The 24,285-nt window shown below is 39.7% G+C and overlaps 1 protein-coding gene across 3 annotated transcripts in view; it reads right to left on the reverse strand.

Moving 5' to 3' along the window:
* The window catches only part of LOC137762947 (membrane cofactor protein-like), a 62,287-nt gene extending 44,990 nt beyond the window's left edge, over positions 1-17,297 (reverse strand). For all 3 annotated transcript variants that reach the window (XM_068541521.1, XM_068541519.1, XM_068541520.1), the window contains exon 1: positions 17,029-17,297. In XM_068541521.1, coding sequence (XP_068397622.1) covers positions 17,029-17,149 — 121 coding nt within the window. In that variant the 5' untranslated portion in view covers positions 17,150-17,297. The remainder of the gene's footprint in view (positions 1-17,028) is intronic.
* Between the last annotated feature and the right edge of the window lie 6,988 nt (positions 17,298-24,285).

Below are 24,285 nucleotides of genomic sequence, written 5' to 3' on the forward strand. Positions count from 1 at the left end.
TCTTTCTTTCTATTTTTTCTTTTATTCTGAGCTGTGTGGATGAAAGGCTCTTGGTGCTCCAGCCAGAAGTCAGTGCTGTGCCTCTGAGGTGGGAGAGCCAACTTCAGGACACTGGTCCACACGAGACCTCCCAGCTCCACGTAATATCAAATGGCAAAAATTTCCCAGAGTTCTCCATCTCAATGCCAAGAGCCAGCTTCACTCAACGACCAGCAAGCTACAGTGCTGGACACCCTATGCCAAACAACTAGCAAGACAGGAACACAGCTCCATCCATTAGCAGAGAGGCTGCCTAAAATCATAATAAGACCACAGACACCCCAAAACACACCACCAGACGTGGACCTCCCCAACAGAAAGACAAGATCCAGCCTCATCCACCAGAACACAGGCACTCGTCCCCTCCACCAGGAAGCCTACACAACCCACTGAACCAACCTTAGCCACTGGAGACAGACACCAAAAACAACGGGAACTACGAACCTGCAGCCTGTGAAAAGGGGACCCCAAACACACAGACCCCAAAAAATGAGAAGACAGAAAAACACACAGCAGATGAAGGAGCAAGGTAAAAACCCACCAGACCTAATAAATGAAGAGGAAATAGGCAGTCTACCTGAAAAAGAATTCAGAGTAATGATAGCAACGATGATCCAAAATCTTGGAAATAGAATAGAGAAAATACAAGAAACGTTTAACAAGGATGTAGAAGAACTAAAGAGCAAACAAACAATGATGAACGACACAATAAATGAAATGTAAAATTCTCTAGAAGGGACCAAAAGCAGAATAACTGAGGCAAAAGAACGGATAAGTGACCTGGAAGATAAAATAGTGGAAATAAATACTGCAGAGCAGAATAAAGAAAAAAGAATGAAAAGAACTGAGAAGAGTCGCAGAGACCTCTGGGACAACATTAAACGCACCAACATTCGAATTATAGGGGTCTCAGAAGAAGAAGAGAAAAAGAAAGGGACTGAGAAAATATTTGAAGAGATTATAGTTGAAAACTCCCCTATTATGGGAAAGGAAATAGTTAACTCCAGGAAGTGCAGAGAGTCCCATACAGGAGAAATTCAAGGAGAAACACGCCAAGACACATATTAATCAAACTATCAAAAATTAAATACAAAGAAAACACATTAAAAGCAGCAAGGGAAAAACAACAAATAACACACAAGGGAATCCCCATAAGGTTAACAGCTGATCTTTCAGCAGAAACTCTGCAAGCCAGAAGGGAGTGGCAGGACATATTTAAAGTGATGAAGGAGAAAAACCTACAACCAAGATTACTCTACCCAACAAGGATCTCATTCAGATTTGATGGAGAAATTAAAACCTTTAAAGACAAGCAAAAGCTAAGAGAGTTCAGCACCACCAAACCAGCTTTACAACAAATGTTAAAGGAACTTCTCTAGGCAGGAAACAAAAGAGAAGGAAGAGACCTACAATAACAAAACCAAAACTATTAAGAAAATGGGAATAGGAACATACATATTGATAATTACCTTAAATGTAAATGGATTAAATGCTCCAACCAAAAGACATAGACTCGCTGAATGGATACAAAAACAAGACCTGTATATATGTTGTCTACAAGAGACCCACTTCAGACCGAGGGACGCATACAGACTGAAAGTGAGGGGATGGAAAAAGATATTCCATGCAAATGGAAATCTAAAGAAAGCTGGAGTAGCAATTCTCATATCAGACAAAATAGACTTTAAAATAAAGATTATTTCAAGAGACAAAGAAGGACACTACATAATGATCAAGGGATCAATCCAAGAAGAAGATATAACAATTGTAAATATTTATGCACCCAACATAGGAGCACCTCAATACATAAGGCAAATACTAACAGCCATAAAAGGGGAAATCGACAGTAACACAATCATAGCAGGGGACTTTTAACACCCCACTTTCACCAATGGACAGATCATCCAAAATGAAAATAAATAAGGAAACACAAGCTTTAAAGGATACATTAAACAAGATGGACTTCATTGATATTTATTGGACATTCCATCCAAAAAAACCAGAATACACTTTTTTCTCAAGTGCTCCTGGAACATTCTCCAGGATACATCATATCTTGGGTCACAAATCAAGCCTTGGTAAATTTAAGAAAATTGAAATCGTATCAAGTATCTTTTCTGACCACAATGTTATGAGACTAGATATCAATTACAGGAAAAGATCAGTAAAAAATACAAACACAGGGAGGTGAAATAATACACTACTTAATAACCAAGTTATCACTGAAGAAATGAAAGAGAAAATCAAAACAACCTAGAAACAAATGACAAGGGAGACTCGACGACCCAAAATCTATGGGATGCAGCAAAAGCAGTTCTAAGTTGGAAGTCTATAGCAATACAATCCTACCTTAAGAAACAGGAAACATCTCAAATAAACAACCTCACCTTGCACCTAAAGCAATTAGAGAAAGAAGAACAAAAAACCCCCAAAGTTAGCAGAAGGAAAGAAATCTTAAATATCAGATCAGAAATAAATGAAAAAGAAATGAAGGAAACGATAGCAAAGATCAATAAAACTAAAAGCTGGTTCTTTGAGAAGATAAATAAAATTGATAAACCATTAGCCAGACACATCAAGAAAAAAAGGGAGAAGACTCAAAACAATAGAATTAGAAATGAAAAAGGAGAAGTAACAACTGACACTGGAGAAATACAAAGGATCATGAGAGATTATTACAAACAACTCTATGCCAATAAAATGGACAACCTGGAAGAAATGGACAAATTCTTAGATAAGCACAACCTGCCGAGACTGAACCAGGAAGAAAGAGAAAATATGAATACACCAATCACAAGCACTAAAATTGAAACTGTGATTAAAAATCTTCCAACAAACAAAAGCCCAGGACCACATGGCTTCACAGGCGCATTGTATCAAACATTTAGAGAAGAGCTGACACCTACCCTTCTCAAACTCTTCCAAAATATAGCAGAGGGAGGAACACTCCCAAACTCATTCTATGAGGCCACCATCACCCTGATACCAAAATCAGACAAAGATGTCACAAAGATAGAAAACTACTGGCCAATATCACTGATGAACATAGATGCAAAAATCCTCAACAAAATACTAGCAAACAGAATCCAGCAGCATATTAAAAGGATCATACACCATGACCAAGTGGGGTTTATTCCAGGAATGCAAAGATTCTTCAATATACGCAAATCATCAATGTAATACACCATATTAACAAATTGAAGGAGAAAAACCATATGATCATCTCAATCGATGCAGAGAAAGCTTTCGACAAAATTCAGCACCCATTTATGATAAAAACCCTGAAGAAAGTAGGCATAGAGGGAACTTTCCTCAACATAATAAAGGCCATATATGACAAACCCACAGCCAACACTGTCCTCAATAGTGAAATACTGAAACCATTTCCACTAAGATCAGGAACAAGACAAGGTTGCCCACTCTCACCACTATTATTCAACATAGTTTTGGAAGTTTTAGCCACAGCAATCAGAGAAGAAAAATAAATAAAAGTAATCCAAATTGGAAAAGAAGAAGTAAAGCTGTCACTGTTTGCAGATGACACGATACTAAACACAGAGAATCCTAAAGATGCTATCAGAACACTACTAGAGCTAATCAATGAATTTGGTAAAGTTGCAGGATACAAAATTAATGCACAGAAATCTCTGGCATTCCTATACACTAATGATGAAAAATCTGAGTGAAATTAAGAAAACACTCCCATTTACCATTGCAACAAAAAGAATAAAAAATCTAGGAATAAACCTAACTAAGGAGATAAAAGACCTGTATGCAGAAAATTATAAGACACCGATGAAAGAAATTAAAGATGATACAAACAGATGGAGAGATATACCATGTTCTTGGATTGGAAGAAACCACATTGTGAAAATGACTATACTACCCAAAGCAATCTACAGATTTAATGCAATCCCTATCAAACTACCACTGGCATTTTTCACAGAACTAGAACAAAAAAATTCACAATTTGTATGGAAACACAAAAGACCCCGAATAGCCAAAGCAATCTTGAGAACAAAAAATGGAGCTGGAGGAATCAGGCTCCCTGACTTCAGACTATACTACAAAGCTACAGTAATCAAGACAGTATGGTACTGGCACACACAAAAAAATATACATCAATGGAACAGGATAGAAAGCCCAGAGATAAACCCATGCACATATGGTCACCTTATCTTTGATAAAGGAGGCAAGAATACACAGTGGAGAAAAGACAGCCTCTTCAATAAGCCTCTTCAATAAAGACAGCCTCTTCAATAGGACAGCTACACGTAAAAGTATGAAATTAGAACACTCCCTAACACCATACACAAAAATAAACTCAAAATGGATTAAAGATCTAAATGTAAGAGCAGACACTATCAAACTCTTAGAGGAAAACATAGGCAGAACATTCTATGACATAAATCACAGCAAGATCCTTTTAGACCCACCTCCTAGAGAAAAGGAAATAAAAACAAAAATAAACAAATGGGACCTAATTAAACTTAAAAGCTTTTGCACAGCAAAGGAAACCATAAACAAGACCAAAAGACAACCCTCAGAATGGGAGAAAATATTTGCAAATGAAGCAACTGACAAAGGATTAATCTCCAAAATTTACAAGCAGCTCATGCAGCTCAATATAATAAAACAAACAACCCAATCCAAAAATGGGCAGAAGACCTAAATAGACACTTCTCCAGAGAAGATATACAGATTTCCAACAAACACATGAAAGAATGCTTAACATCATTAATCATTAGAGAAATGCAAATCAAAACTATAATGAGAAATCACCTCACACCGGTCAGAATGGCCATCATCAAAAAATCTAGAAACAATAAATGCTGGAGACGGTGTGGAGAAAAGGGAACCCTCTTGCACTGTTTGTAGGAATGTAAATTGACACAGCTAATATGGAGAACAGTATGGAGGTTCCTTAAAAAACTAAAAATAGAACTACCATACGACCCAGCAATCCCACCACTGGGCATATACCCTGAGAAAACCATAATTCAAAAAGAGTCATATACCACATGTTCATTGCAGCTCTATTCACAATAGCCAGGACATAGAAGCAACCTAAGTGTCCATCAACAGATGAATGGATAAAGAAGATGTGGCACACATATACAGTGGAATATTACTCAGCCATAAAATGAAACGAAATTGAGTTATTTGTAGTGAGGTGGATGGACCTAGAGTCTGTCATACAGAGTGAAGTAAGTCAGAAAGAGAAAAACAAATACCATATGGAACACATATATATGGAATCTAAGAAAAAAAAAAGGTCATGAAGAACCTAGGGGCAAGACGGGAATAAAGACACAGACCTACTAGAGAATGGACTAGAGGATATGGGGAGGGGGAAGGGTAAGCTGGGACAAAGTGAGAGAGTGGCATGGACATATATACACTACCAAACGTAAAATAGATAGCTAGTGGGAAGCAGCCGCATAGCACAGGGAGATCAGCTCGGTGCTTTGTGACCACCTAGAGGGGTGGGATAGGGAGGGTGGGAGGGAGGGATGCAAAGAGACGCAAGAGGGAAGAGATATGGGAACATACGTATATGTATAACTGATTCACTTTGTTATAAAGCAGAAACTAACACACCATTGTAAAGCAATTATACTCCAATAAAGATGTTAAAAAAAAAATCTTCCTGGGGAAAAAAAATTCTTAGAAAAAAATCACAATGAAGGGGCTTCCCTGGTGGCGCAGTGGTTGAGAATCTGCCTCCCAATGCAGGGGACACGGGTTTGAACCCTGGTCTGGGAAGATCCCACAGGCCGCGGAGCAACTAGGCCCGTGAGACACAACTACTGACCTGTGCGTCTGGAGCCTGTGCCCCGCAACAAGAGAGGCCGCAATAGTGAAAGGCCCACGCACCGCGATGAAGAGTGGCCCCTGCTTGCCACAATTAGAGAAAGCCCTCACACGAAACGAACACCCAACACAGCCAAAATAAAAAAAAAAAATCACAATGAAAACACGATGACCCAAAACCTATGGGATGCAGCAAAAGCAGAGCTAAGAGGGAAGTTTATAGCAATACAATCCGACCTCAAGAAACAAGAAACATCTCAAATAAACAACTTCACCTTACACCTAAAGCAATTAGAGAAAGAAGAACAAAAAAACCCCCAAAGTTAGCAGAAGGAAAGAAATCATAAAGATCAGATCAGAAATAAATGAAAAAGAAATGAAGGAAAAGATAGCAAAGATCAATAAAACTAAAAGCTTGTTCTTTCAGAAGATAAACAAAATTGAGAAACCATTAGACAGAGTCATCAAGAAAAAAAGGGAGAAGGCTCAAATCAACATAATTAGAAATGAAAAAGGAGAAGTAACAACTGACACTGAAGAAATACAAAGGATCATGAGAGATTACTACAAGCAACTATATGCCAATAAAATGGACAACCTGGAAGAAATGGACAAATTCTTAGATAAGCACAACCTTCCGAGACTGAACCAGAAATACAAAATATAAACAGACCAATCACAAGCACTGAAATTGAGATGGTGAGTAAAAATCTTCCAACAAACAAAAGCCCAGGAGCAGACGGCTTCACAGGCGAATTCTATCAAACATTTAGAGAAGAGCTAACACCTATCCTTCTCAAACTCTTCCAAAATATTGCAGAGGGAGGAACACTCCCAAACTCATTCTACCAAGCCACCATCACCCTGATACCAAAATCAGACAAAGATGTCACAAAGAAAGAAAACTACTGGCCAATATCACTGATGAACATAGATGCAAAAATCCTCAACAAAATACTAGCAAACAGAATCCAACAGCACATTAAAAGGATCATACACCATGATCAAGTGGGGTTTATCCCAGGAATGCAAGGATTCTTCAATATATGCAAATCAATCAATGTGATAAACCATATTAACAAATTGAAGGAGAAAAACCATATGATCATCTCAATAGATGCAGAAAAAGCTTTTGAGAAAATTCAACACCCATTTATGATAAAAACCCTCCAGAAAGTAGGCATAGAGGGAACTTACCTCAACATAATAAAGGTCATATAGGACACACCCACAGCCAACATCGTTCTCAATGGTGAAAAACTGAAACCATTTCCACTAAGATCAGGAACAAGACAAGGTTGCCCATTCTCACCACTATTATTCAACATAGTTTTGGAAGTTTTAACCACAGCAATCAGAGAAGAAAAAGAAATAAAAGGAATCCAAATTGGAAAAGAATTAAAGCTGTCACTGTTTTCAGATGACACTATACATAGAGAATCCTAAAGATGAGACCAGAAAACTAGTAGAGCTAATCAATGAATTTGGTTAAGTAGCAGGATACAAGACTAATGCACAGAAATCTCTGGCATTTCTATACACTAATGATGAAAAATCTGGAAGAGAAATTAAGGAAACACTCCCATTTACCGTTGCAACAAAAAGAATAAAATACCTAGGAATAAACCTACCTAAGGAGACAAAAGACCTGTATGCAGAAAACTATAAGACACTGATGAAAGAAATTAAAGATGATACAAACAGATGGAGAGATATACCATGTTCTTGGATTGGAAGAATCAACATTGTGAAAATGACTCTACTACCTAAAGCGATCTACAGATTTAATGCAATCCCTATCAAACTACCATTGGCCTCTTTCACAGAACTAGAACAAAAAATTTCACAATTTGTATGGAAACACAAAACACCCCAAATAGCCAGCCAATCTTGAGAAAGAAAAACAGAGCTGGAGGAATCCGGCTTCTGGACTTCAGACTATACTACAAAGCTACAGTAATCAAGACAGTATATTACTGGCACAGAAACAGAAATATAGATCAATGGAACAGGATAGAAAGCCCAGAGATAAACCCACTCACATATGGTCACCTTATCTTTGATAAAGGAGGCAAGACTATACAATGGAGAAAAGACACCCTCTTCAATAAGTGGTGCTGGGAAAACTGGACCGCTACATGGAAAAGAATGAAATTAGGTCACTCCCTAACACCATACACAAAAATAAACACAAAATGAATTAAAGACTTAAATGTAAGGCCACACACTATAAAACTCTTGAGGAAAACATAGGCAGAACACTCTATGACATAAATCACAGCAAGATCCTTTTTGACCCACCTCCTAGAGTAATGGAAATAAAAACAAAAATAAACAAATGGGACCTAATTGAACTTAAGAGCTTTTTCACAGCAAAGGAAACCATAAAGAAGACGAAAAGACAACCCTAAGAATGGGAGAAAATATTTGCAAATGAAGCAACTGACAAAGGATTAATCTCCAAAATTTACAAGCAGCTCATGCAGCTCAACATAAAAAAAACAAACAACCCAATCCAAAAATGGGCAGAAGACCTAAATAGACACTTCTCCAAAGAAGATATACAGATTGCCAACAAACACATGAAAGGATGCTCAACGTCACTAATCATTAGAGAAATGCAAATCAAAACTACAATGAGGTATCACCTCACATCAGTCAGAATGGCCATCATCAAAAAAATCTACAAACAATAAATGCTGGAGAGGGTGTGTTGAAAAGGGAACCCTCTTGCACTGTTGGTGGGCATGTAAATTGATACAGCCACTATGGAGAACAGTATGGAGGTTCCTTAAAAAACTAAAAATATAACTACCATACAACCCAGCAATCCCACTACTGGGCATATACCCTGAGAAAACCATAATTCAAAAAGAGTCATATACCACATGTTCATTGCAGCTCTATTTACAATAGCCAGGACATGGAAGCAACCTAAGTGCCCATTGACAGATGAATGGATAAAGAAGATGTGGCACATATATACAATGGAATATTACTCAGCCATAAAATGAAACAAAACTGAGTTACTTGTACTGAGCTGGATGGACCTAGAGACTGTCATACAGAGTGAAGTAAGTCAGAAAGAGAAAAACAAATACCGTATGCTAACACATATATGGAATCTAAAGAAAAAAAAATGGTTCTGAAGAACCTAGGGGCAGGAAAGGAATAAAGACGCAGATGTAGAGAATGGCTTTGAGGACACGGGGAGGGGGAAGGGTAAGCTGGGATGAAGTGAGAGAGTGGCACGGACATATATACTCTACCAAATGTAAAACAGATAGCTAGTGGGAAGCAGCCGCATAGCACAGGGAGATCAGCTCGGTGCTTTGTGACCATCTAGAGGGGTGGGATAGGGAGGGTGGGAGGGAGACGCAAGACGGAGGACATATGGGGATATATGTATATGTACAGCTGATTCATTTTGTTATAAAGCAGAAAGTAACACACCATTGTAAAGCAACTATACTCTAATAAAGTTGTTAAAAAAATAAAAAATAAAAAGAACCTAAGGAGAAACGAGAGAGACCTATTCTGGTCCCTGAGGAACTTTTTCTTTCTAACTCCCTGGATCTTGGTCTTCAGATTGAGACTGGTCAAGAGAGAAATCTAAACAAGTGAAATATTTTACATCTTATTCTATATTCTAAACTCCTGTCTCAATACACTGTCCAAAATTCCATTTACATCATGTGCTGAAATTGTTTCAGCATTTAGCAAATGTTTTGAACATTTCCACTATGCTGATCTTGTTACCTGAATGCTCCTCAATCAACTGCCCAAAACAAGGCAAAAGCAAAAAACAAACAAAAAGCCAGAGTTATTAAAAGCATTTTTTAAAATATTAGTAAAGAGTTGAATTTTATTAATAACATTAAATTTACTGAATACCCTGAGCCATACATTCTCATTTTACATTAGGAAAGAAAATGGGCTAGAAATGCTATATAATTCCATTTTAGGTAAAAACACGTATCATTCTAGAATATCCTGGAAGCACCAAGAAAGAAATCAAGTAACAGCATGCATGTGATTAAATTATGCAAGGGTTCTTTGTTTTATGCATTCAATTTCAGTAACGGTCTTTTTTTAAAATAAATTTATTTACTTTATTTATTTTTTTATTTCTGGCTGTTTTGGGTCTTCATGGCTGCACACAGGCTTTCTCTAGTTGCAGCAAGTGGGGGCTACTCGTCATTGGAGTGCGCAGGCTTCTCATTGCGGTGGCTTCTCTTGTTGCAGAGCACAGGCTCTAAGCGTGCTGGCTTCAGTAGTTGCGGCACGTGGGCTCAGTAGCTGTGGCTCATGGGCTCTAGAGCGCAGGCTCAGTAGTTGTGGCGCAGGGGCTTAGTTGATCCGTGGCACGTGGGATCTTCCTGGACCAGGGCTCGAACCTATGTCCCCTGCAATGGCAGGCGGATTCTTAACCACTGCGCCACCAGGGAAGCCCTCAGTAACTATCTTGAAGGTATAAAAAGAAGAGAGAATTCCTAATATGACTCTCACATACAGTGCTGTGTATGAAAAAGAAATGTCAACTGGATGGTTCAATCTATTCAACTAACTTGAAGTATTTCTTCCCAATAACATGCATCACGAAAGACATGCCTTCAACAATGTGCAGTTTAGAACATTTGCTTTGGCAATCAGTTGATTACAAGCTTTATACACTGTAATAACTGGGTCCAATATCATACTTGTTTTATAATCAAATATCTTCTTCTCTTGCTCAGAATACTGAATTCTTTTTTCCTATGAGGATTTTCAAACTAAACATTCCCAGCATCAGAAAAATAGTATCTGGACTGAGTTTTTTTCTAGAGAGTTTACAATATAATTATTATTAGGCTGCAATGCTATACTTTAATAACAGATGCCATTATATTATATGATAGGCTGCATTCAGAAAATTCCCCAATTTTCCAGATGAGTTTCAGGAAGGTGAAATAGTCTCTAATATGGATCAAGAAAACTGTTCACCTTCTCTACACTTACAAAAATTATGCAAGCACTCTCTACCTGCTTGCAAAAATTAAAAATAACTCTCTGACATAAGCACACATCCACACCCCTGCCCAGGTGGTACCTTTAGAAAATCATGGTCTCTGACCCAAACCGGAACCTCAATGAAACCTGACGAATCTTCCCCTTTTCTCACTCTACACAACCTATTTTTAAATTTTCTTTGCTTCCTCAAAATGGAGGCTCTAACATCTATACCTGTCAATTTTATTTCTCACATTCCACTCATTTCTAGGCCTATAAAAAAATCACACAAATCATGTTCGAAGTAATTAAGTAGCCTCCTTCTAAGTAAATTCATCCTAACACTCTTTCCCTCAGTAATTTTAATTACCCTGTCTATAACATCTGGAGCTATTGTTCATTCTCTCTTTGCTCTCTTGTGCCTAAAAAGCTCTTTTCCTTGGTTTCCAGGTAGCAAACCAGCCTGGTTTTCAGCCTGTCCTCTGGCTGCTCTTCCTTCTCTGTCTGATTGCATAATGTGATGTTCCTCATGGGTTATTCTACGAGCTCTCCTTATTTTCATTCTGCAAATCCCCCTGGGTCAGAATGTATACTCTCATGACATCATTACAACTGATGAGAGCTGCCTCCCAAATCCCTCTCTCCATCCTAGATCTTAGCTGGGGTGCCAAGTCTATGTGTTCAACTTCCTCCCCACAGCTCTACTTGGAATGTGTCACCCTATCTCAAATAACATAATGAAGCCAGCAAACAAGATACATGGTTTCCACAACTGAAATGCCTGTTCCCTCTCTCTGTTTCCACCTTTACTTCTAATTCAAGCCACTATCATTTCTTATCTGGATTGCTACAAGAGTTTCTGAATAGGTCTCCTTACTGGTCTTGCCACCTTTCATTCGGTTCATTTTCACACTGCCACCAGAGTAATACTGATATGATATTAGGACCAAGGCCCTTCCAAGTCAGATACGTTTCAATGGCTCCCTGTTTCCCTCATGATAATGTCTAAGACTCCATGACATGGCTAACAGAGCTTTAATATCTGCTCACTCTTGCACACTCTTCTAAGCCACATTCAATTCCACTAGTAGTGCCCATTAAATTACTCAACTTACTGTAGCGCTCTAGACTTCCATGCATCATATTACTTCAGCTTTGACCAGAGACCCTGCCATTCCTCCCACCCACTCATCCTTCAGTTTTATCTCAGATTCCACTTCTTCCTGGAGGCTCTTAACATCTCTCACCCAAAAAGTCAGTTAAGTGTCCTCATGAGCCCCAATTTACTTCTTTCGTAGCAATTTTCATACTGTGATTGTTCATTGTTTACACTCCCTAGGAGACTGTAACCTTAAGGACCATGTCTCATTCTTCACTGCATTTCTAGTTCCTAGTGCCAGAGCTGAAGGAGCACTGTTATCAGTTCCATAAACTCTTGGATCAAAATTCAAATTCTTTGTACTGTTCAGCCAACCTGTTCCAGAGATATCTACAAATCATCATTTTTCTTTGCTTTTGTATGCCTTTCCTCAAATTTTTTCCATTGGTTTAGTTACAGATGTTTCCCGTTATCAGAGTTTTTTTTTAAGTCAAAATATTTGTGCTTTATTTATTTGAACCCATTCTCCACTACTGCTATGACTAGAAATGGCATTTTAACTTTCTCAAAGGAGAACTCCAAATACTGTGGGTTACATTTTTCTCCTAAAGTATGGTATGAAAGATCCCAGAACTTGTTTCTAACAACAAAAGAGATGATATTAATTATTTTGGAAATAGCACATTTAAGCACTACCTGTACCAACTATATTTTAAGTCCTTTTTAACTAACTTACTCTTCATAAACATCCTATGAGTTAGGTACTATTTCACCCTCTTTAAGATGAGCAATCTGAGCCATGAAGTAACTTGCTTAAGAATACATTCCCAGAAAGTACCAGACCCAGGAGTGAAGCCAGGCAGCCTAGTTCTACTGCCAACACCATTTCCCATCACTGTCTCTAAACTGGAACCCTTGCATGGTTACACCAATACACTCTGTCTGCAATTTAGTCCTCAAGAAATGGTCTTATACTGAGCCTAGAGAAATTAAAGCAACCCTAGTTTAGATTTGCATTCTGCTAAGTCAAGTCAAGGTGCCCAAAAACAACAGGTGATTTTTATTATGATGGTTGTTCATTGCTACCTATCCTGTTCTTTTCACAATGATTCACTCTGTGATCTACACCACTGCCTTCCTCTTGCCTCCTTTGCTCTACTGCTGCCACACAGGGTAACTAGGCAGTCCATGACTGCCCTGAGCTGTGCCACATCTCTGAGCCTTTGCTCACAATGCTCCCTCTGCTCTGAACACCCTTCCTCCTGCTCAGGAGCAACTCCTGTTCAACTCTTGTCTTCCTTGACTTAATCCACTCAACATCTCCTCTGGGAAGTACTTTCTGCTTCTCCTGGGGAGGCAGTGACCAGTCTCCTTCTCTTGGACTCTCCTCTGCATGGATCTCTCAGCTCACCAGTGGACTCCAGCCATCCATGTGGCCACAACACCTCACACAGTATGTCCCTCATAGCTGCTATTCAAAAAACTTTGGTTCTCAAAGAACCACTGCTGTCAAACAAACCAATGGTAAAGAATATAGTATAATGAATCTAATATTGAAAATAATCATCTTAAAGCATTATGCACTGGAGAAATATTTGACCACCTAATTTCTTTTGTCTCATATCTCCCAGTATATGTAACCTAGCAACTGACCAGATAAGGACTGTTCTCCCTGCACTGTAATATGTAGAGTAAGAAACTACTGTGTAAGCACTTATTGATCTTGGCTTCTTTCATTAGGAACAAAGAAAAGACCTAAAACAGGCAGAAGAGACCACCCATAAAAGGAAATTGTAGGTTTTGTTCCAAAAAGCAGACCCATTCTGGAGGAATGAGACTGGTCCCTTCTGTGATCCCCTACCATTTGGCAACTACCTCTGAGATGGCAAGCCTCCCAAGCACACACTGCCCACTTACAAAACCTTCTCCTCATGAGCTGCTTCAGTGAAATATTTATTTTATCCACATACTTTCCCTGCCCAGTATAGTAAGTTCTCATTTGTACCTCATCTATGTTTCCCACCTATACTGATTTTACCTTTCAGCCTTAAACTTCACCTTGTTTTTCCTCCATTTCTAGTTTTGTTACCTTCCACAATACGTCCTATTCATTTTTTTTTTTTTTATACTGAAGCTGCTTTTCTTTCTTTCTTTCTTTCTTTTTTTTTAATTTAGGGAAGGCTCTTTTATTTATTTATTTATTTTTATATTTATTTTTGGCTGTGTTGGGTCTTCGTTTCTGTACGAGGGCTTCCTCTAGTTGCGGCAAGCGGGGGCCACTCTTCATCGCGGTGCGCGGGCCTTTTCACTAGCGCGGCCTCTCTTGTTGCGGAGCACAGGCTCCAGACGCGCAGGCTCAGTAGTTGTGGCTCACGGGCCTAGTTGCTCCGCGGCATGTGGGATCTTCCCAGACCAGGGCTCGAACCCGTGTCCCCTGCATTAGCAGGCAGATTCTCAACCACTGCGCCACCAGGGAAGCCCCCGTCCTATTCATTTTATTTATCTATTTTCCTCTATTTTATTTTTTAAATTTTTATTTTATTTTCATTTATTTTTGGTTGCACTGGGTCTTCGTTGCTGCGCACAGGCTTTCTCTAGTTGCAGCGAGCAGAAGCTACTCTTCATTGCAGTGTGTGGGCTTCTCATTGCGGTGGCTTCTCTTGCTGAGGAGCACAGGCTCTAGGTGCACGGGCTTCAGTAGTTGTGGCACACGGGCTCAGTAGTTGTGGCTCACGGGCTTAGTTGCTCCGTGGCATGTGGGATCTTCCCAGACCAGGGATTGAACCCATGTCCCAGATTCTTAACCATTGCACCACCAGGGAAGTCCCTCTATTTTCCTCTATTTTAAATAGTTCTCATCATATCCTTCAACTTCTAGCTTTAAGTCTATTGTAAACATTATTATTCTTTTTAAAAAATTCCTTTTAATTTCTTGTTAGCGCTGCTGTTCCATTCCCCACACCTCTCCGGCACAGAAATAAACTCTTAAAATGATCCGTAATAAGCAAGACGAGTATGGTGAGACCTGAGGAGTCTACTATCAGGAGAAGATAGATTGACCCCCAGCTGCTCCTGCCTTAGCTTTTTAGGCACCAAAGAAAGGCCATCCTAAGCATGGCTCCCTTGTTTCCTCCTGGAAGCAAGAGAAGTTTTTCCTGGGCTCTAAGCCCCAGCCGAATGTTACCTTTAATTTTCTGGTACTTGAGAGTTATACAAGAGTGTTGACACTTAGGCAAAAACTTGGGCACTTGGAATCACAAGTGTGACAAGACAGCCAAGATCTCTGCATTCTAGTGAGGAGAGAACAGAAAACAGTTTGGGAGAGTGACTACCAGTTAGGGGGGGAATTGAGCTGGAATATGTATGTCTACTGGAAATCGTGGATCAGAGAAGGTCCCTCTGAGAAGATAATATCACAAGTGAATTTGAAGAATAAGAAGGAGCCAACTATGCTAGAGGCAGGAGAATGTCCCAAGGCCAAGGGAACAGCAAGTACAGAAGGCAAAGTGGCAGAGTTTGGCCTGTTTGATGAGCAGAAAAGTCTTCCCTTCCACCAGTCATTTGTTAAACGCTGTCAGAGAATCATGCTCCTTTCCTCCTGGGTACTTCTCTTGGGTTATAACATATTCATTAGTATTATGTTTTGGCTACTGTCTACCACTCCCAATAAATTGTAGCAAATATTTGATTTCCTGATGTGTGCCTGGCACTGGGGGTATAACAGTGAGCAAAACACAGTCCCTGCATATACTCAGGTGTGTAGGCAGACAGACAAATAGTGAAATAACGATCATGAAAATAGGAATGGTGTGTTATTGCTCACCAGTGCATCCTCAGGACCAGTACAGGACCTGGCATATAGAAGGCAAGTATTTGTTGAATGAATGCTGCTAATGAAACCGTATATGTAATAGGATCCTAAAATTAACTTGGGCATGAAAACATATGTACATATAAAGACAAAAGGAAATCTACCAAAGTATTAAAAATGGTTGTCCTAAGTTTTATACAATAAGCATGCTTTTTTAGAATATATGTATTTCAAAGTGCTTTCTGTGAAACATGAAACAAACTTAGTGGTTGGGCCTTCAGGTTTAGTTTATGAGCTATAGGAGAAAACCAGATTACCACCATTTCTGGTTCATTTCTTAGGATACTCATTTTTCGGTAGATTTGGCTACCATTGTTTTTTAGGTTGCTTCGGATATCCCCTCAAACATGACCCAACCTTCAGAAAGAAGGAAAGCAATGCCAAAAAGCCATTCGGTAATAGAACTGAATACTGTGTATTGGATGAGAACAGGAAGATAACTCTATTGCAAAAAAAAAGAAAAAAAGAAGAACCTGCAAATCAATATCAATACGCTCTCGAGTACCAAGTTTCCTGTTAACTTTATTTACCAAAAGCACCTTGCCCGCTTCCAAACCCTCTAAACCCCAGGCTCCCAGAGCCTGCTCTCACCGGAGTGCTACAGGCACAACATCTGCTCCGCAGGCCCACTTAAAGCAAGTAGTAAGCTTCCCTGTTCCACACTCGGCTCGGCTGCGCTGGCCATTTCCTCAAAGCACACACTTGCGTACACCTGGCCTGGGCTCCCCTAACCACGCCCAGCAGGGCACAAGGCATCATCCCGGCCAGGGAACACAGGGCAAACTCTCCCCACGAGCACAGCACCAGCCTAGCAACAACCCCAGGCACCTGGGCAACTCAAGAGCAAGCCGTCACCACCAGCCCCGGGTTGGCGCTCCCTTATCGACTTGATCAGTCCCGGAAACACCCTGCAAGCTTTTGCTAGAGACCCAGCTTGGCCCCGGGTAAACTCCAGCCACGCCACCAAGCAAGCCTTCTCTGCGGCCACTACGTGCTCCCCACCCCCCGGGGTCCCCTCACGGTACGAGCCGGGGCCACGCCTTCTACCCTAACTCCTTACGACCTCGGGTGGACTCAGCCCCGCGCCTCCGCCCCGAGCCACCAAGCAAAGCTCCCCCGACCCTCGGCTCCAGTGGGCCTGCCCCCCGACCCGGCCTGCCCCCCCCCCACCCGCTCCAGTTCGCCGCCTGTGCGGACACCCTCTCCAGGCTCTTACCGGAGGATATGGGAAGCAGGAGCAGTAGCGCCACCAAAAGAATCCCAAAGAAGCACCTAGAAGAAAAGGGACCCTCGCAGCGGTAGGGGGGTGCCTTGCGACAGGAGCAAGACGCCGTCATTTTCGGGAGATCAGCGAGAAACCTGAAACAGCTCAGCAGAGATCTTCCTGAGTCCAGTTACCAGAGATAAGAATCCGCACACTCACAAACCGTCAACCGCGGTCACGCAGCTGGGTATGGCCTGGGCCGTGCCCAGGGCGGAAGTGACTCTTCGGACGGGGCCTGCCGGGCCAATAGGCGGGCTGTAAGGCGGGGCCTCGGTGTCGGGGGTGGCCCTTAGGCCTGGACAGGCGGGGCGTGGCGCTTGCCAGGGTCTAACAGTCCCTGTGCGCGGGCCGCTTTACGCCTCACTCTTGGACCCTGGCTGTAGCTGGCTCCTCCTTCTGCAGACCTACACGGAAGCACAGCTGCGGTTTGCGAGAAACGGCTTGTTCACCGCCTGTTCGTAAAGACTGTTACCACCCTATGCAGGAAGGGTGGAAAGGAAGCAAGGGTTGGCGAGGTCAGCATTGTCAGTTTTCCGGAACGCTAGATTAAAGAATAAAACGCATCGAGCTGAAGATAGAAACCTAGAGCCCAGGCAGTTGGTCACTGTTGGGCAGACACCCTCAGGACTCCAGTCTGGACCTGGGGCACTCCAGACTGTCCGGATACCTGGGCCCTTGCTCAATCTTTGGCATTAGTCAGGCATAATTCGGGACAATAGTTGAGATTTCCGTGGTTGAGCCTCTGCTACTGAAGCCTCTCATGGCCTGATAGATTTCAAAAACATGTAAGGTTTGGCTGTTGCTCTCCCAACTGCTAAAGTCAATTAGTGTCACCTGTATTCCCAGGAGAGCACCCCTGGGAAGGTAAATTATTAAACAACACCGGGCCATTAGCATATTGGGCCTCAACTCTACGGCCTTGCCTTCGAACGACTAAATGTTTTATTGACGATGACATATACATGCATGAAAAGGGTAAGGACAAGGGTGCATTAAGTACCATATTTCTGGAAGCAATGAATGTCGTTAGAGTTGGGATGGGTAGGAATTGATGAGTGACAACTTTTCTGGTGAACCAATCTCTCAATGCTGGAAAATTAAGAATGAGTAAGATTTATTTGTAGAGTTGTGAGTAAACCTGTATGACTAGTAAAAGGAAAGAAAAGTAACATGATCGGTATTAAACAGCAAACAAAGGAGCTGACATTCTCTTCGTATTAGCTGGCAAAGAATAAAAACATCAACCAGTGTGTAAACATATTGGGGACGGGGTGGGGTGGGGGGCAGCACCCTCAAAGTTTTAGTTTACATAACTTTTTCATGCGTTACAATTTTAAATGGACCTGACTTTTAAACCACTAGTTTCATGTAGAGTTTATCCCAAAGATATCATCAGAGCTGTGAGCAAAGATGTATAATTTTGGACAAAATATAAACTCTTAAATGTCTAGCAGAAGTATAAGAGTTTTTGATAGGCAGCTTTATGGAATGAATTTCTATGCAGCAAGCAGTGTAAAAAAAAATATGAGAAATTATGGTATATTCGTAAGTAGAAAAAGCAAACTCCAAATTGATGTATGCCTTTTGTCATTACTTTTATTAAAATAGTATATTGATACACTTAAAAAGACATTAGTTGGAAATAAGTCAAAATTAACTAACAGTTCATAGGCTTATCTATATTTCATTTTTGTGTGCTTTTTTTTTCTGTATTGACCTTTGTTACATTTGGAATCAGGTAAAGAAACATTTTTTTTAAAAGTCAGCTTGTATATCACCTGCTCTTTTGTTCATAGAATGGTGGGAATAGAACCTGTATCACATAGGGTTAAGGTATGAGAGGATGGTAAGGAAATGGAAGCTCTTCGTGTAAACCTCAAATGCATCTTCTGCAATTATAGAACTTTATATGTATTTAAACAACTTTATATCTGAGATGTACTAAAGATTTTCTGGGTTCAACAAACTATGGAATTTCCGTTTCCTCCCAGACCGACACAATGTTTGGATTCTTGTATCTAGCATACAAGATACTAGGTGTGGAGGTGATGTATAAAATAAACACCTTAGTGTCTTGGATTATGAAATCCAGACACTCCATGATGACAATTAAAGGAGGTACAATTAAGGAGACAGTGAATAGAAAACTCAATGAGGGAGACTTATCATTTCTGTTATTTCTTATAGTTGTAAAACAGTGATATAACAGAAATGTTCTGTGGTTCAATGTTGGCACTTAAAACGGATCTATTTATGTTCTCTGTAACTATTGGTACATGATGTTATATGTCAGTTATATCTGAATAAAGTTGAAAAAAACTTTCCCATCTATTTCTAGTCTTGGAAGTAAGTTTTTATTTCTCATGAGAACATTTAAAAGGGAAAAAAATATGACTAGCATTTGGTTTCCTAGTTACAAATGCTAGATTAGATTCAAGAACTGGGGCTTTACTGGAATTTTATTTCAATCAGTGAAATTTCTATACCTGTGTTTTATCAAGCCATTCTTAATATAATTGAAGACTTTCACATAGATTTCTTTAACTTACTTTGATTCGACCCAACTGAGGCTCCATTTGAAAGGTTTTGAGCCTTATTTCCTATTTTTCTGGACTAGCTCCATGGGGCAGAGATAGTTTTCTTGCTGTATCTCCAGTGCTGAAACAGTTCTAGACCTATACCAGGTGCATAACAAATACCCATTAAATACTGAATGAAATAAATGGGCATTGCTGTCAAGTGCATTTAACGTGTCTCTGCCAATCCTCCCCAGCATGGATGTACCAAATGCTGGAAAAGTTCTGAGAAATTTTGATTTTAGTAATGTTAGGCACTGGGAGAAAGCAGAATTTGTCTCTGAAAGGAATGACCTACAACTGTATGCCAAGAAAACTTTCCTAAATCAGGCATGGCAAGCTAACCTATGAAGTGGATCTACTGTCTAACCCTTAGCCTTGAGATCATTTTAGTGACTGAGTTCAAAGGGAGAGTATTGACTGTGAACTTCCTAAGGTGCTGAGAGGAATAGAACTCAAGAGTCGAGGCTTTGAGTGAAGTAGGGGCTTAAACCCTAGTGGTTCCTCCAACTCCCCCTAAAGATTTTGTAAAACTGCCAACAGGAAAATAGGGAGAGAATGAAGAATATGACTGTAGACCAGGTTTTGAGCTATGTAGTAGCTCTCCTGTAAGCTTTAGGAATGGGGGTAAGGTGGAGGGAGGTGTCTGTGGATGTCATTAACCCAAGGGAGACTTCATTAAATAAAACAATGTTAGATGATCCTTTGCCTCCTAAATTGGTATATTTACATTATGCTTTTCAGAGGTGAGGGTAGCAGCATGAAGGGGCCTGTGAATGCTCTCAGAAGAGGCTTTCCCCTGTCATGCTGCTTTACAGGTTAGTTATTTGTGAAAACCTGAAAGAGAATGGCTAAACAGAGGATAGTTAAGCCACCTTTTTGATGCTGGTCCTGGGAGCTCTGCCACCTCTACTTGCACCTGGTGGGCACCTGCCAGCAAATTGACCTTCTTACTTGGCTGTTAACCTCAAGAGCATTACTGTGGTGCCACATCCAACACAGGTATTCTGAACCCAGTCAGGTACAGAAAGGAGGGCATTTCTCATAAGGATCACATATTCATTTTGTTTCCTCCTGGCTTTTCAAGGCTTTAAAAAGTAAATATATTACAAACCATATTCCAAAAGTACATTTGCAAAGATAAAATTTTTTATTCCTTTCATTATAATGGTGGAGACAGTACATTTAAACATCACAGACTTAAACTAACTTACATCTCACACTTAACTGTACAGAAAGTCAAGCAAAACAAAACAAAATTAGAATGTTAGCACTAGGAATAGCTTTGGAGACCAGTTGTTCCAGTCCCTGCTTTTCAGCTGAAAAATGTAAGGCCAGGGGTGAAAAGAATTGCTCAATAATACAAGTTAGGCTATATAATGTTTTAGACATCATTAATATATACACTATTTCCCATAGATAACTGATGTGATAGAAAAAAATCTCACAGATTTCTTGTAATTAAAAAGTCACAGGCATCAGATATTTGTTAATCATATTGCTCAGTGACCTACCAACTCCATTACCGGAAAAAAACCACATTTTTTCTTGTGATGGAGAATTTTAATTCTAAGAAAGGCCTATTTCCAAGCATTTAATATCTACTTCCTTTTTTTTTTTTTAATTGGGGTATAGTTGCTTTACAATGTTGTGTTAGTTTCTGCTGTACAACGAAGTGAATCAGCTATATGTATACATATATCGCCTCCCCCTTGGGCCTCCCTCCCACCCCGAACCATCCCACCCATCTAGATCACCCCAGAGCACCGAGCTGAGCTCCCTGCACTATACAGCACGTTCCCACTAGCTGTCTGTTTTACACATGGTAATGTATATGTGTCAATCCCAATCTCCCAATTCATCCCATCCTCTCTTCCGCCAACTGTGTCCACACGTCCGTTCTCTACGACTGCATTTCTATTCCTGCCCTGCAAATAGGTTCATCTGTACCATTTTTCTAGATTCCACATATATGTGTTAATACATGATATTTGTTTTTCTGTTTCTGACTTCCTTCACTCTGTATGACAGACTCTAGGTCCACCCATGTCTCTACAAATGACCCAGTTTTGTTCCTTTTTATGGCTGAGTAATATTCTATTGTATATATTTACCACATCCTCTTTATCTATTCATCTGCCGATGGGCATTTAGGTTGCTTCCATGCCCTGGCTATTGTAAATAGTGCTGCAGTGAACATTGTGGTACATGACTCTTTTTGAATTATGGTTTTCTCAAGGTATATGCCCAGTAGTGGGATTGCTGGGTCATATGGTAATTCTATTTTTAGTTTTATAAGGAACGTCCATACTGTTCTCCATAGTGGCTGTTTCAATTTACATTCCCACCAACAGTGCAAGAGAGTTCCCTTTTCTCCACACCCTCTCCAGCATTTATTGTTTGTAGATTTTCTGATGATGGCCACTCTGATGGGTGTGAGGTGATAGCTCATTGTAGTTTTGATTTGCATTTCTCTAATAATTAGTGATGTTGAGCATCTTTTCATGTGCCTCTTGGCCATCTGTATGTCTTCTTTGGAGAAATGTCTATTTAGGTCTCCTGCCCAGTTTTTGATTGGGTTGTTTGTTTTTTTGATATTGAGTTGCATGAGCTGTTTGTATGTTTTGGAGATTAATCCCTTGTAAGTTGCTTCATTTGCAAGTATTTTTTCCCATTCTGAGGGTTTTCTTTTCGTCTTGTTTATGGTTTTCTTTGCTGTGCAAAAGCTTTTAAGTTTAACTGGTCCCATTTGTTTATTTTTGTTTTTATTTTCATTACGCTAGGAGGTGGGTCAAAAAAAAAATCTTGCTCTGATTTATGTCAAAGGGTGTTCTGCCTATGTTTTCCTCTAAGAGTTTTATAGTGTCCGGTCTTACATTTAGATCTTTAATCCATTTTGAGTTTATTTTTGTGTATGGTGTTAGGGAGTGTCCTGATTTCATTCTTTTACAAGTAGCTTTTCAGTTTTCCCAGCACCACTTATTGAAGAGACTGTCTTTTCCCCATTGTATATTCTTGCCTCCTTTGTCATGGATTAGGTGACCATAAGTGCATCAGTTTATCTCTGGGCTTTCTATCCTGTTCCACTGAGCTATATTTCTGTTTCTGTGCCAGTACCATACTGCCTTGATTACTGTAGCTTTGTAGTATAGTCTGAAGTCAGGGAACCTGATTCCTCCAGCTCCGTTTTTCTTTCTCAAGATTGCTTTGGCTATTCGGGGTCTTTTCCTTTAAAAGTTTCTTCTCCAGAAACCCAAGAAATAATGCAAATAATAATAGAGGTTCAACTAAGCAAAGCCATTGAGCATCTTTTCATATATCCGTGGACTATTTGCTTTTCTTTTTTGGGTGACCTGGGTGTATGTCCTTTACCCATACTTTGGGAAGTTGGGGGAGGGTTGGTCTTTGAATTTTTAACTCTCTAAAGAAGCCAGTTACCCTTCATTTGTGATAGAAGTTGCAATTTTTTGGTCACAGTTTGTCAGTTGACTTTGCTTATGCTGTTTTTTTGTTTTTCTGTATTGATTAATTTTAAATTGAAATTCAGGTTGATGTCCAGCTCACTCTTTATATTTATCAAAGTATATATGGCAGAATACACTCTAAAAGCAACTATTAAAACCCATAATTACACAGAAGTTAGCAGTAGTCATATGCGAATCTATTATTAAATATTCAGAAGTATCCTGATGTTTTCTAGAGATCATTAGCAAGACTCATAATATCGTAACAAATTTTTTAAAGATTTATTTATTATTTATTTATTTATTTATTTAATTTTATTTATTTTGGCTGCGTCAGGTGTTAGTTGTGGTACGTGGGCTTTTCACTAGCTGTGGCGTGCAGGTTTTCTCTTCTCTAGTTGTGGTGCGCAGTCTCCAGGGCCCATGGGCTCTGTAGTTTATGGCATGCAGGCTCTCTAGTTGAGGTGCATGAGCTCAGTAGTTGTGGGGCATAGGCTTAGTTGCCCTGCAGCATGTGGGATCTTAGTTCCCTTAACAGGGATTGAACCTGCATCCCCTGCATTGTAAAGTGGATTCTTTACCACTGGACTACCAGGGAAGTGCCCCAAATAAATTTTTGATCTATAAAGATGTGGACCAGTTGAGACTCCAGGGCCACTTATTTAGAAAGTATCAATACATGTTTATTAATTTGATAAATTCTTAAAAGTCATGCTTTCTTAGTGAATTTAGTTTATTCTGAATCCATAAAAAATAATCTAGCTACTTTTGTAATAAAAATTATTCTTTTATTTAAATTTTAGTGTTTTTTATATAGAACATAGTACAAAGTACTTTTGAACTAGAGCTTAGGAAATATTAATTTCCTTATTTTGTTCCAGATATTTCCCTTGACCCCTCTCTCTGTAATCATTTAATGCCTTTTTACTAAACAGAAATTAGTTTTTTTCTAGAGAAAGTGAAAACTGGTATAGCATACATTTTACCACAGTCTATCTATAAGGATTGGGTTCTGCTCTATAAAAGCAAAAGAAGGTATTTAAAAAAGAAAGCTATCTGTGTGTATAAAGAAATATACTTGAAGAAAGATTAGCAGAAAATGAATTGAAATGTTAACAGTGGTTATCACTAGGTAATATATTTTTATGTGACTGATCAGTTTTTCATAT

The sequence above is a fragment of the Eschrichtius robustus genome, chromosome 3 (genome assembly GCF_028021215.1).
Source record: "Eschrichtius robustus isolate mEscRob2 chromosome 3, mEscRob2.pri, whole genome shotgun sequence".
NCBI classification, from domain to species: Eukaryota; Metazoa; Chordata; class Mammalia; order Artiodactyla; family Eschrichtiidae; genus Eschrichtius; species Eschrichtius robustus.